The sequence below is a fragment of the Ambystoma mexicanum genome, chromosome 1p (assembly GCF_040938575.1).
Source record: "Ambystoma mexicanum isolate Mex_15411 chromosome 1p, UKY_AmexF1_1, whole genome shotgun sequence".
Classification (NCBI taxonomy): Eukaryota; Metazoa; Chordata; class Amphibia; order Caudata; family Ambystomatidae; genus Ambystoma; species Ambystoma mexicanum.
The window spans coordinates 975,409,203-975,424,522 of NC_090921.1; the positions used below are offsets into that span (position 1 = coordinate 975,409,203).

The window sequence follows — 15,320 nt, forward strand, 5'->3', positions numbered from 1 at the left end:
CTTACTTAAAAGGCACGCTTGGCATTGTACCTCAGGGTTTAAGCCTGAAACACCAGCCTCTCTCATCAATAAACCAATTGAAGAAGCTAACCTCTTCGGAAAGGTGGTCGATGGGGCCGTTGAAACAGCCAAAAAAGTCTCACTTAAGTCCCTGCAACAAATTACCTAAAGACCTTCCCCCAGAGAGGAAGTAATTCTCAGCGGCCCTTTTGAGGGTAGTCCTGTGCAAGTGGCACATGAAACCTTAATGCTGGACAAACATCAGGAAGCCCTGCATACTACCCACCAAGGAGTCCGCGACGTGGCAAAACCAGAGGTAGAGGCCCAAATCCTAGAGGAGCTGCAGCCTCCGGTCAGAAATGACCATCAGATCCAGGTCCCCTCCCACGTCACCCCGGTCGAGGGCGGGGGGCGCTTAACATCTTTCCTCATGGGATGGGAAGGGATAACTTCCGACCAGTGTGTCATAAAGACGGTCGCCCACTGGCACTGCATGGAATTCGCCCGACCTCCCTCCACAATTCAGACCACCGCGCTCACGGCGCCTTTCACCGGACCATCTGGAGATCCTGAATCAAGAGGTGGAAGAACTGCTGGCAAAGGACGCCATAGAAGCCGTCCCTATTCTTCAGGTAAACAAGGGTATTTTTTCAGTGTACTTCCTTGTACCCAAAAAGGACCTGCGCCCAGCGAACAAGTTCATAAAACCTCAAAAGGTTTGCATGGTAACGCTACAGGAGGTGATCCACTGTTTAAACAGGGGGACTACATGGCAACATTGGACATGAAAGATGCATACTTTCATATTTCAATGTTGCCAGCACACAGGAAATATCTAAGGGTCATGATAGAGGACAGGCATTACCAATTCAAGGTACTCCCTTTCGGCATCGCCTTGGCGCCAAGGGTGTTTACAAAGGTCCTGGCAGTAGCTGCAGCACACCTGCGCAGGTTATCCGTCCCGGTTTACCCTTACCTCGAAGACTGGCTCATAACAGGGGACTCTTTCGAAATGTTTTTTGAACACCCAAAAGACCGTAGACCTTCTGTTCAATCTGGGGTTCTCCATCATGGAGAAGAAATCCAGTCTAGTCCCCAATCAAATAAAACAATTTCTCTGAGCTCTAATCCGGATGAAAGATGGCCTGGTCTTCCCCTCCAACGCAGATCCCTCAATATGTAGCTAGTCAGGAGGTGATGGTGTGCTACGCCATGCGTTTGCTAGGAATGATGGCGTCATGCATATACTTGGTTCCCCATGCAAGAGGGGCTCAACAGCCAGTGGTGTCAGGCCAGCGGACAATGGGAAGATCTGGTAGTCGTCTCGCCAGCCCTCGTTCTCTCTCTGCAGTGGTGGTCAAGAGAAAACCTCTTGAAGGGGAAAACCTTCACCACCCCTGCAGTGGAAGCCACTCTCACGACAGACGCATCTCTCACGGGTGAGGAGCTCACCTGCTTCAGCAGACAGCGCACGGAGTGTGGTCCCCACAAGTAGCGTTCAACCATATAATTTTACTGGAGCCATTAGCGGTGTTCAAGGCATTAAAGACCTTTCAGATGCAACTACAAGGGAAGACTGTGCCGATTCTAACAGACAGCACTACAGCCATGTATTACCTGAACAAACAGGGGGGCACTCACTCTCCAGGGCTATCCAAGCTGTCCCAAAACATTTGGATATGGGCTCTCAGACACAAGCTGTTTCTGTTGTCCCAACATGTTCCAGGGGAACTCAATCTTCTGGCAGACGTGCTCAGCAGAGATTTTCCGCTGCCCGTAGAATACAAATGGTGTCTGCAGGAAGGCATTGTGTCCGACGTCTTCGGAGAATGGGGCTTCCCAGAGATCGACCTGTTCACAACTCAGGAGAACGCCCAATGCCAAGACTACGCCTCCAGGTACTCCAAGAACCGCTCCATGAGGAACAGTCTCTGGATAACATGGTTAGGAAAATGTGTCTATGCCCCAATCTCCCTCCCCCCCGTCTCCCCTTCTCAACAAGATAGTGCTCAAGATGCTCCAGGAACCAATTACCATGATACTGGTGGCCCACATGTGGGCCCGCCAACCCTGGTTCACTCATCTAATGGAAATGTCCCTCTCCCACCAGTAAAACTATCCTGCCCATACAACAGGTTGTCTCAGAAGAGGGGGGGGAAAGAGACCCTACACCCATGCCCACAAACTCTGAGCTTAGCAGCCTGGCTCCTGCGGTAATAGAGTTTGGACACCTACAGCTCCCTCAGGAGGTGCATGGACATACTCAGGTACTCAGGGAAGCTAGAAAACCTAAAACACATTATTGCTGTGCCAGGAAATGGAAACGTTTTGTCATCTGGTGTAATTCCAAGGGCGTCAATCCCATCGATTGCTCACCCACACACATTGTGCTGTACCTAACCCATCTGTTAGACACTGGGTTGGTCTTCAATTCCCTAAAGGTTCATCTGGCTGCTCTTTCAGCCTACACCACATCACATCACATCACAACAAAAGGTGTCGTGGTGGAAGATACTGGTTATTAAGGCTTTTATGGAAGGGGTTAAGAGGATTTATCATCCCATTTGTCACCAAGCTCCTGGATGGGATCTAAATGTGGTTTTGACCAGGCTCATAGGATCTCCCTTTGAGCCAATGCATAAAGCAAGTCTAAAAGACCTAACTTCTAAAACTGGCTTCCTAGTGGCTATCACTTCTATTAGAAGGGTTAGCGAACTACAGGCAGTTTCTGTTCTGGACCCTTTTGTTATAGTCCACAGGGATAAGGTAGTTCTGCGCACTCACCGCAGATTTGCGCCCAAATTCATCTCGAAGTTCCATGTGAACCAATCGATTGAACTACCTACCTTTTTCCAGAATCCCACTAGCATGGCCGAAAGAAGCCTAGACACACCAGATGTGCACAGGGCAGTCATGTTCTACCTGGAAAGAACTAAACCAGAGGAAAACAAACCAATTTTTCGTTTCAGTGCCAGCTGGTAGAGAAGGGGATCCGGTCTCTAAATCAGCTATCGCAAGGTGGATTGTTAAACGCATCCCGATATGTTCCACTCTGGCTAAGAGAGAACTGCCCTTCAAGCCTATAGTACATTCTACTCGGGGCACTGGGGCATCCATAGCATTCATTGCAAATGTTCCCTTTGAGTCCATCTGCAAAGCGGCAACCTGGAGTTCTGTACACACCTTTACAAAACACTATTGCCTAGACACTCATTGTAGGTCTGATTCTCAGATGGCACAAGCAGTACTAAGACATCTTTTCTCTACCTGTTTCCACCTCCAACTCCAACTCCAGGTACTGCTCCCTAGTCTATGCACAGCATGTGATTCTAAGCAGATTAACAAGCATCAGAAGACATGCATTACTTACTGTAATAGCATTTCTGATGACTATCTGCTTAGATTCACATGCGCCCTCCCTACCTCCCCGCTCGGGGTGGAAGAAACAGACGTCTTACTACTTTCTTTATGTACTCACTCACTATAGCCTTGGGCTACCTCATGGCAGAACAAATACAATCGGAGGGATTTTGGGTACACTACATGTCACAATAGGGATAGTGTTACAGACACGCCTATGCTGACGTCCCCTTTCGTCCCCGAAAGACAAGATGCAATACTCTGCGGTCCACTGGATGTCGGACCATATGCACAGCATGTGAATCTAAGCAGATACAATCATCAGAAATGCTACTAAGGTAAGTAATGCATGTCTTATTGAACAACGGCCGGGAGTGGGTTTAGATGACATCTAAGAGTCAAACTAATTCGGCTCTCTCTGAACCACACAAAGAACACACATCAAATACAATTTGCAACAGCTAATACACTCCCCCAGATAGGGTTACAAAGTCTTACCCCCAAACATGATTGGTTGTCCTGTACAGAGAAGTCTAAAACCCACACAGTTCATTGGACATAGTCCTTATAACACAATCCAATAAAAAAACACCCGTTCCCAAAAGCCTCTGCATATTTGGTGGCAGCCTTGCCTCTTAGTTACACAACAACAGAATTCCAATCAATGACGCACACAGACCTACCCCAAAAATACCTCAGCACATGAAGACGAGAGAAAGACACGTAGATTACCTTTCCGCCTACTCATGTTTGCTAATCGCATTGCCCAGACCTGTCCGGTGTCTGGTTTTTATGACTTCTACATGGCTGACCTTTTTCTATTCACAGGAGTTCCACCCACTCTCCGACAACACAATCGTTCTCCTAAAATGGATTACTACTGGTCTCCGCAAGTGCCCTAGGAGAAGCCACTTGCTTCAAACAACCACATGAATTCACAAGATGCCTATCTCTTACAACATGAGCTCTCCAGTTCACTAGAGATCAAATCTTCCCTTGCCCTCCAGCACTTGAGCCTTCTGCAAACTGACCGCAGCTACCCCATTGATCAACTTGAAAATCCTGTTCCCCAACTGCTTATGAAGCCTTTGCAAACCTTTGCCAGGATGGCGAAAACACCCTTCTGATCCATCCACAATGCGGAGACCCATGATACACAGAACAATTACACCTCATATACTTCATGTCTATTACTAAATTCGAAAAACACTTCCTATACATGTATACCATGATGTGTGCATTTTATACCTATTATGATCGCCATTCATACAGCTAAACTCCATGTGCACATATTGATCGCCTGCTTTACCTTAGTGGGGAGGGGCCCTCTGTGCAACAATGTTTTATCGTTCTGTTTCTGCGCACGTGCAAGTCTACAAATGTATCACTGCTACGCACAAACTAACCTGAATATAACACTTCTCCCATTTACCATAATATTTACCAACATACCCCTGACACCAAAAGGCAATATGGTGTTGAATCCTAGTGACTGTGATTTAGGGAGTTGTGGAAGCATTCCAAGTTTTTTCATTTTTACTTTAATATGGGTCAAGGTTGCATGTTCCCTTTTATATTTATTGGGCATTTACAGTGCACATACACTTTTTTCCCTACCACCGTGTATGTCTGTTTTTTTTTAACAAGTGGGCAGACCCAAAAACACATTTAAAACAAAACCAGAAAACCTTTACAATATAAACACGACTCAAGGAATACATTTATTTGTTTTATAACATAATCATGATAAAAACTAAGAAAAATAGAGGAAAGTTGTCAAAGTTTGCTATGTGAAGACTACCTAGCAAGTCTTATGTCTCCTCCCTTACCTCCTCCGCCTGGTGTGACAGACGGTGACACTGGCTCTCTGAGAAGGATTCTACCCCCAGGGCGGAGGATTCGTGCCATCTCTGCCAATACCTCAGAGCTGTGCACTGCTGCACTGTTCAATACCAGGCCCGATAAGATCACATCAAAACTCGACTCCTTGTGTGCAGCTGAAATACGAAGCGAGAAACAAATACAAAAAGGTAAGGGAAAAGTGAAGAAAAGCAGTGCAACCAGGAGGCAGAAACATTAAATGAAAATTAACATTTATTTCATTATCAGTATTGTGCTCACATCATGCCAGATTATGTTATTTGCTCTCCTCTGTTCACTCCATATTAGGACTACTCGGCTATAAAGCACCAAACAGTCGGATTGAGATGGACTCTGCTCTCTACTAATGTACGTTTTTGTTTGAAAACACTATATTAAGAGATTATATATAATAGGATGACGGTTGCTACCCTATAGTTGGTGAGTCGGAATTACATAGAAAATTTAAAAAATGAAGGAAAAAAGAAATATTAAAATTCGCTAATATTGACTTGTTTGATGGATTTGGATGAAATTTAAGACTATTTTTTATGTCTGTGCCTCCCAGACTGAAATGTTTGTGGAAGATTACGTAAAAAAATAAAAATGTTATTAAGAAAATAAATAAGGCACTTTTGGCCTAATCCCCATTCATTTTCCCATAGACAAAAAAGGTAACATTTTGCGCGATCGCAGAGATTTGGACCAGGTTTGAAACAACCTGGGCACAAAGCGTTGACATGCGATCTTTTTGTGGTTTGGGGTTATTCCATCCATGACTTTTTTTTAAATATTTGACAGAGAAAGGGGTGCCCCCTTCTCAAAAATAAATGGCTACATCCAGGTGTTTATACAGCCGACTTTATTTTTCCCATCGATGAGCGATAGCCGCGGTTATACCCCAGGTTATCACAAAATAAAATGCAGAAAAGGGCAATTTGCAAATGCCATCGGACTAAAGGTGGGGGGGCGAGGCAAGAGGACACCAAGTGAAATTTGGGGATTGAAGGGGGGCTAGGGACCAGGTTTGTGAGGCTCAAAATGTTCTCACATACCCTAGGGTAAAACTGGACAGGGTTCCCCAGTCCTTTCTAAGTAGAAGAAGGGTCAGGGTGTTCAAGGCAGGCATGAGCCACAGGGGTCGTGTTGCTTATTGAGTTTGCGTTGATAGTGAGAGGTTCCAAGGTTGGTCTTGTTCCTTAACCCAATTCTAGGAACCTGGTGTCATCCCAGTCCAACATGAGCTAGTGGCATGTCGTACTGATTGGCTGGGAGATTGTTGTGATGGAGTTTAGAATCTTGAAAAAGATTCTAAACTGCCTTTCATTCAGACTTCACCCAGAGCAGGTCACCGCAATCAGAGCTCCAGAAAACTTACAGAAGACCACCCAAGGAAGACCAAAAGGCTGATAGCGGAGTAAGCAGAGAGCAAGCAGGAAGTCAGAGACAACAGTGGAACTGAGTTAAGTGATCCTTCAAAGTAAATTGAAAGAGAATGTGTAAAACCCTAACAAGTTGGAAGACATGAACTATAGTTAGCCTTGTAAATATTGTTGGAAATTCTGTTTTTATTTAGAAGGATCGCAATGACAAACTGTTTGCTGACCTTTTTTCATGAGGAAAAGGTAGTTTAAAGTATGCCCGCGAGAAATATATATTAAACTGAAGCGCGCGAGGCATCAGTCAAGTTAACAATACTAACAGGCGCGCATGAGGAACTGAACTAACATGCACTCATGAAGCCCGAAGCGCATTGTTTTGATTCACCGTTCTTACGGTGTTTGTATTTCAAAGTGCTTAGAGAAATGGACCTTCCAACCTTCGCGGGCGTCATGCGCTCAATGCAGAAGCTTAAAGGGAATTGCGGTGAGTCGGAATGGGCTCCGTATGAAGGCAACGTTGCGCACCAGAGGAGTTTTTGTTCTTCACGCAAAATGTGTTTAGTGCGTGTTCTACAGCAATTGACCAGTTAATAGGTGGAGGGCTCATGTGCAAGTCACTCAGTGGTGGGGTATTGAATTCAACATTTAGTTTTTGTATTGAGCAAAGAACACTCTTCAGCAGCGGTTTGAAAGTTGACGGAGGGCGTTCTAGGCTGGTTAACTTCTTAAGTGGGTAAAAGTAAAAGAAGATTTCAAAAGCCAAGTTAAAGATTTTAGTGTTTCAAGATACATAGAAAAGGCAATTAAGCAGATGCCATGGTTAGTGCGCAAGGAATGATTTAACAAAAATACACGAAGACCATGGACAGAAGCGCTGAAAAGTATACAGTAGGCATGGCCGAAAGCTGTGGCTACTGAACATTTTACAATGGGCAAAAAACCATGTTATAACACAACCAAGGAACATTTTTTCTTTTATTTAATATTTTTTTTTTAAGTGTAGTTAATTAAGGTGAGTAAACTAATGCAACAAAACACCTGAAATTCAGTGCATTGGGAAACTCAGCAAGTTCCTATTGCAAAGGCCAAGAGCACATATACAAGAAAGGGAATTCTTAATGCCATTCAAAATGGCATTATGGAGGAGATCAACAGGAACACGCAGAGTTAAACCGGTCCCGAGTTTTATATGGCATATATTACTCACTATATTCATATTTGTGATGCGTGTATTTGCTTAGATTCACATGCTATGCATAGGTCAACATCTATTGGCAGTCGCAGAGAATTACATTACTTGTTTTCGAAACGCAAAAAGGAATGTCGACTGGGTGTGTATGTAATACTATCCCCTAGTGTGATGTCTACTTTACCCATGGTCCTTCACGAGTCGTGGTCCCTCAGATTGTTTTTTTGTTTCTGATGCAATAAAGATGTAAGTTCAAAGCGATATAAAGAAACGAACTTCGCTGCGAGAGTAGTGCTGTAAAAGGAGAGAGTGCTCTTTCTGATATTGGTGAAATAGAACCCATAATAATTACTAAATACAAGGGCACATGCAAGTATAATCAAACTTAGTGGTAGGATGACACACTGTAAATAGGCCTTAAAAGCTTGCTTTTGCAGAAAACGTGCATTAGCCTTTTGTGTGCCAAAAAAGCTGCAGTGGCTGGTGATTTAGTGCAGAGTCTGCGATCCCAGGCCAGTGCTGAAGGAAGTATGCAATGGTTATTTTTTGCGAGGTCACAGATTAGAACTCTCAGGTTCCACAAAGGAATAATTAATGCATGACCATTTTAAAATTCAAAATCATTCATGAAATATGATTTTCTAATGGAGCCGAAAAGAACCACAGCGTTTTAAAATTTCCCCGTAGTATATTTTCCCTGGGAAAAGGGTTAGAGTGTCCCTGCAGACAGTTCATTAAAGTTCTGCTGGTCGTCTCAAATGTTTCAATGAATTAACTTTGTGCTGTGGGAATTGGGGGCGGATTGTGACAACACATGTCGTAATGGAGGGCGGTTTGGGAAGGTTCGTGGACCCAATTGTTGAACACAATGTATGCTTTTCTATAAGGGTCTAGCGAGTGAAATCCAATAAGCTTTGTTTGGGGAGATTTTTTCATGTTGCATGATCACGAATACCAATTACTTGCATTGTATAAAAGTTGTATATCTAGCGGTGTTTCTTTGACGATGCCTTTTCACGCAGTTCTGTCGGTTTGAATTTGCTGTTCTAGTTGCGTCCTGAATAAAACTTCTTGCACCGGCGTGCACTCCTTTTTGACTTCGTTTGTAATACTTTGTCAAGTTTTCTGAGGCGACTCCCGATAATTTTTGGAGGCCCCACCAATATATAGCTCAGCCTTTCGACCATGGCATAGGTATTCTAGTTGTGCTCCTGGAGGAGTGCCGGACAGCCTCCGTTGGCCAGTACAAAGAGCTCTAGCAAAAAGAGGTCCGTGGACGAGACCACCCGAAAGTCCACCTGTTCCGGCGCTGCCTTTACTCGGACAAGTGCAGGCCTTTAAAAAGGGAGACTACGAGGTCGAGAGAAGTGAAGAATCTCCTAAAAAGGATACCGGAGCGTACTCGTGCACGAAAGCGCAAGGGGTGGGAGGGATTATTTTCATGGTGTATAGGACGCACCCTCATTAGTGGAGGAGGGCGGTTGACCGTAGTAGTCCTAGATGTTAGGTCGGACATTTTGATATGAAGCGGGTAGAAGGTGGCACATCTACATTAGCGCACAGGGTTGCATAGTAAATGGTGGATGTTGTTAAGACAAGAGTTGCGTGTAGTCCAGGCAATTGGTATAGTTGCGACATTTTCTTTTCTTTGGGGAAGGTACATGCGTCCACGTGTTTTGTGAGTAGCAGCAGTTCATTTTTGGTGTTGTGGAAAAGTGGTTGTAGTATTCGTATAATGTGGCTGTGGAAAAAACAGAAGAGCCATAGCCGAAATAACTTATAAATAGCGCAGAGCTGCGTAGCGCGATTAACTTATGCAGTTGATTGAAAGGAGGAGTAACCGCTTTTTCTAATGTACTAACATAGGGCTTCATTGTTTATTTTTCATATTTTTATATAGCACACAAACCACCCTCAGGCATCGTGATGCTGTTACAACTGTAAGTAGGCTCCTTTAGTTACAGTACATATAAAGTATGGTGCATGCAAAGAATGACAATGCATTACTTACCGTAAAAGCATTTCTGATGGTTGTATCTGCTTAGATTCACATGCTGTGCATAGGTCCGACATCCAGTGGTCACTGCGTGTCTGTAACACTATCCCTATAGTGACGTGTGTTGTACCCACAATCCCTCGCGTGTCGAGGTCCCTCTGTTTGTATTTTTCTGCCCTGAGGGAGCCTTCTAGACGTGAGTGAGTACAGAAAAGAGAGAAATATAGAAAGATGTCTATGTTCCTTCCATCCGAGCGGGGAGGAAGGGTGGGCGCATGTGAATCTAAGCAGATACAACCATCAGAAATGCTTTTACAGTAAGTAATGCATTGTCTTCTGATGTTTGTTAATCTGCTTAGAATCACATGCTGTGCATAGACTAGCGAGCAGTACCCGGAGTTGGCGGTGGGTTATGAGAAGGAACAGTAGAGAAAAGATGTCTTAATACTGCCTGTCCCACCTGGGAGTCAGATCTAGAGTGTGCATCTAGACAGTAGTGTTTTGTAAAGGTGTGCACAGAACTCCAGGTAGCCGCTTTGCAGATGGACTCAAGGGGAACATTTGCAATGAATGCTATGGACGCCCCCGTGCCTCGAGTAGAATGTGCTCTTGGCCTAAAGGGCAGTTCTCTCTTAGCAAGAGTATAGCAGAGAGTAATGCATTGGACAATCCATCTAGAAATAGTGGACTTTGAAACTGCATCCCCTTCTCTTCCTGCTGCCACCGAGACGAAGAACTGATTAGTCTTCCTCAGTGATCTGGTTCTTTCCATGTAGAACATGACCACTCTGCGCACATCTAGTGTGTGCAGAGTCCTTTCTCCCAAGTTGGAAGGATTTTGAAAGAACGCTGGTAGTTCTATAGACTGGTTTACATGGAATTTTGAGATGAATTTTGGAGCAAACCTTGGGTGAGTGCGTAGAACCACTTTATCTTTGTGAACTGTAACAAAGGGGTCTAGAACAGAAAGAGCCTGTAGTTCACTTACTCTCCTGATGGAGGTGATAGCTATTAGGAAAGCAGTCTTAAGAGTGAGGTCTTTAAGAGTTGCTTTGTGCATGGGTTCAAAAGGTGATCCCATGTGTTTTGTAAGTACCACGTTAAGGTCCCATCCGGGAGCTGGGTCAGCTATCGGGGGGTGTATTCTCTTTACTCCCTCCATGAAGGCCTTTATAACAGGGATCTTCCACCACGACACTGAGTTGGGAAGTGGTGTATGCAGAAAGTGCCGCTAGGTGGACTTTAATGGAATTGAACACTAGACCTGAATCCAATAAATGGGTCAGGTATAGAACAATATGTGTGGGAGAGCAGTCAATTGGGTTGATGCTCTTTCCTCTGCACCAGATGACAAATCTCTTCCATTTGCTAGAATAGCAGTGGCGAGTGTTAGGTTTTCTGGCTTCCCTGAGGATGTCCATGCATCTCTGCGGGAGCTGTAGGTGTCCAAATTCTACGACCTCAGGAGCCAGGCTGCCAAGTTCATGTTCTGGGGGCATGGATGCAGCGTCCTGCCCCTGTCTTGTGACAGCATGTTGTACGGGCAGGGGAGTTTCACTGGGGGAGATAGAGACATCTCCATCAAGTGAGCGAACCATGGCTGTCGGGCCCACATTGGGGCCACCAGTATCATGGTTACTTGTTCCTGGTGCATCTTGTGCACCACCTTGTTGAGAAGGGGAGTCGGGGGAAAAGCGTAAACAAATTTCCCTGACCATCGAATCGACAGACCGTTCCCCTTGGATTGGTTTTGGGGGTACCTGGAGGCGTAGCTTTGGCATTGTGAGTTCTCCAGGGTTGCGAACAGGTCTATTTCTGGGAATCCCCATTGCGTGAAGATGTCGAAAACGATGTCTTCGTGCAGTCGCCATTCGTACTCTTCAGGCAGGGGGAAATCTCTGCCGAGTTTGTCTGCCAGCAGATTGAGTTCCCCTGGTACATGTTGTGACAGGAGGAACATATTCTGTTTGAGAGCCCACTTCCATATGTTTTGGGCCAGTTTGGACAGACCTGGAGAGTGGGTTCCCCCCTGCTTGTTGATGTAATACATGGCTGTGGTGCTGTCTGTAAGGACCATCACTGTCCTGCCTTGTAGGTGTTCCTGGAAGGCTTTTAGCGCCTTGAACACCGCTAGTAGCTCCAGAAGATTGATGTGTTTGGATGCTACGCTCGGAGTCCACTCTCCGTGAGCAGTCTGATGGGATAGGTGAGCCCCCCCATCCTGTGAGGGATGCGTCTGTGGTTAGAGTGGCTTCCGCCGCGGGTGTGGCAAAGGGTTTCCCTTTTTCTAGGTTCTCTTTTGTCCACCACTGTAGCGAGAGAACTAAGGCCTGCGAGACCACTACTAGATCGTCCCATAGTCCGCTGGCCTGACACCACTGGCTGTTGAGCCACTCTTGCATAGGGCGCATGCGCAGGCGCGCGTGAGGTACCAAATAAATACACAACGCCATCATGCCTAGCAAGCGCATTGCTTTGCGTCCCGTCACCTCTCGACCGGACACATATTGAGGGATCTGAAACAACATGTTTTGAACCCTCTCTTTGGAGGGGAAGACGAGGCCGTCCTTTGTTTGAATTAGAGCCCCTAGGAATTGTTTGATTTGGCTGGGGTCTAGGCTGGACTTCTTTTCGTTGATGGAGAAGCCCAACTGGAACAAAAGGTCTACAGTCTTTTGGGTATTGGAGAAGCATGTTTCGTAAGAATCCCCTGTTATGAGCCAGTCGTCGAGGTAAGGGTAAACTGGGATGGACAACCTGCGCAGGTGGGCCGCTGCCACTGCCAGTACCTTCGTGAATACCCTCGGTGCTGATGCTATGCCGAAGGGTAGCACTCTGAACTGGTAGTGTTTGCCCTCTATCATGAACCGGAGGTATTTTCTGTGCGCTGGCAACATTAAAATATGAAAGTATGCATCTTTCATGTCCAATGTTGTCATGTAATCTCCCTGTGATAGCAGTGGGATCACTTCCTGTAGGGTCACCATACAAAACTTTTGGGGTTTGATAAACTTGTTCGCTGGGCGCAGATCTAATACAGGCCGCATGGTTAGATCCTTTTTGGGTACAAGGAAGTACACTGAATAAATACCTTCCGTTACCTGAGATAGAGGCACGATCTCTATGGCTCCCTTTTCCAGCAGTTGCTGTACTTCTTGTAGAAGGATGGCAAGATGTTCCGGTGACATGCGTCGTCCCCTCGGGGGTTTGTATGTTGGGGAACTGTTGAATTCGATGCAGTATCCGTGGGCTACGGTGGAAAGTACCCAGCGGTCTGACGTTATACCCTCCCATGCTGGAAGAAAGGATGTTATCCGGCCCCCGACCGGTGTTGCATGGGAGGGGACGCGAATCTTCGCGTCACTTGGTGTTGTTAGGGGCTTGGGAACCTCTGGGGGTGGACCCTCGCCCTCTTCCTTTGCCCCGACGCTGTCCTCTTTGACTGTACTGGCCACTACTGGTCTGGAAATTGGTGGCAGGGTACTGTTGCTGCTGGTTTTGTTGTTGGCGCTGGCGACGAAAAAAGCGTTTATTGCCATATCCGCGCCTGGTAGCGGGCTTAGAGATTTGGTCAAGAGTTTTGATTGTATCGAACTCTTTTTTAGCCATCTCCAGAGCCTCATCCACCGCCTTCCCGAAGAGGTTGGAGTCTTCAACAGGTTTATTTATTAAAGACGCCTGTGTCTCCGGTTTGAACCCTGAGTTGCGCAGCCATACGTGTCGTTTTAGGACTATTCCCTGAACTAGGGAACGTCCCGCAGTTTCTGCCGCATCCAGAGAGCTCTTCACAATACTCTGGTTGACCTGGGTTCCTTCGCCAATAGTTGAAAGCAGGCGTGTACGTAATGGTTCCGGCGCTTCTTCGGCGTCTTTGCGCAGTTTGGCCCACTGCGCGTCCGCATAGCTAGCGAGCAAAGAATTGTTGTTGGCAATTCTTGCCGAAAAGGCGGCCGAGGATGTAATTCTTTTAGCAAGGGCATATAACCACTTGCCCTCCTTGTCAGGTGGTGCCTCACTGGTGGAAAGTGGTACCCCTGCCCTCTTTCTTGTGTTGGTTACTACCAGGGAATCCGGAATGGAATGTCCCCTGATGTACAGCGGGTCTGAGGTGAAGTTTTTCAATTCTAGGATTGACCCCTCTGATTAGTGCGGGTGTGGACAGCGAAGGGATGATTCTTCTCCTCACCGAAGCGAGGAGGGGAATTGTCTGACTGACCAGGGGTTTCTCCTTAATTACCCTTTCTACAAAGTCTAATTCAGGAGAGAGCTCCCCAGTGTCTAGTTCGAAGTGTGCTGCTGCTCTGCGCAACAGGGCATTAAATGTGGGTTGATCGTCAATGGGAGACGTGTTTCTAACCGGTGAAATGTCAGGAGGATTTAGGTTCAGGACATCAGTGTCGGAATATATTGATGGTGATTGCCAGGGGTGAGAAGGTCCTTCTTCTGGATTTTCTCCGAAGCCTTCTCCTACCGAGTCTGGGCTGTCCTCCAGACCTTCCTCCTGGTTCCGTCCGTCTTCCTCGTCCATAAAATCATCCTCTTCCTCAAAATAATGTTCTTCCCCAGTGAGGTCATACACACTGTGGAAGTCTGAGGCTGTGTCATGGTGGGGATTGACTAATCTTGGAATTTCGGCCCTGTGGTCCTCTTGAGGCCCTTCTCTTATTCTCTTTGGAGTGGGAGGGTTTTGGGCATTCATAAACCGCTCCATCCTTTCCATGCAGAGATGGAGCCTTTCCATGGTTTCATGGGGTACCCCTGAGCGGTCTAGCGGGGGAAAATTGGTGTCTTGTAGCTGAACACGGCTCGACCTCTCCCATAACGTCGAGGAAAGTGTCCCGTCGCCTTCCGAAAAGCCTTCAGGTGTGTCTTTCGACCTTTGCGTAGCGCTCGACGTGTCTTTCGGCGTACGCTTGTGGGCGTCGGCTACCACGATCCTCGCCAAGCTCTCAGCGACTCGTTTGTCAGCGGGGAGCTGTGGTTTCGACGTTATGGGTGTCGAACGCTCTACGGCGGCATGCGCTTTCTGCTGATGCGCTCCGGCCGATGATTTGGGGGCGGCGCCCTTATTTGCCGAAAGCCCAGTCGCTGGTCGCGGCTGCGGTTGCGAGAGGGGCTTCGAACCCGAACGGTCCGAGGAGGCCGCCGGTGAAACCTGCGTCTCCTTGGGCGCTGATGCTCTCTTTGCCTTCCGCAAAGAAGAGCCATGGGTTGTGTGCTTATGTGTGGTCTTGTGTGCGTCAGTGTCGCCGGGTTGTTCATCCCCATAAGCAGGGCGTGAGCCGAGCCCGTCGGGGCCGGGGACAGACGACGAAGCGCGTGTGCGCTCTCTATGGGGGTTTACGACTTCCGTAGCGGAGGTCGCGGTATCACGTTCCTCGTCACTGTCGGAGGTAGCGACGGTGGGTGGAGCGTCGGCCTTCGACATAGCGTAGGCCGCCCACCTTTTGACCCTACGGTCTTTTAGAGTCTTCGGCTTAAGAAGCCGACAAGCCGTGCAACCTTCCTCCTTGTGATCGAGGGGCAAGCAGCG

The 15,320-nt window shown here is 46.8% G+C and overlaps 1 protein-coding gene across 4 annotated transcripts in view; it reads right to left on the minus strand.

The window, feature by feature from the left end:
• Positions 1 to 15,320, minus strand: part of CIAPIN1 (cytokine induced apoptosis inhibitor 1) — a 342,573-nt gene that overhangs the window by 235,196 nt on the left and 92,057 nt on the right. For all 4 annotated transcript variants that reach the window (XM_069654074.1, XM_069654083.1, XM_069654066.1 and 1 more), the window contains exon 3: positions 5,190 to 5,357. In XM_069654074.1, coding sequence (XP_069510175.1) covers positions 5,190 to 5,357 — 168 coding nt within the window. The remainder of the gene's footprint in view (positions 1 to 5,189; positions 5,358 to 15,320) is intronic.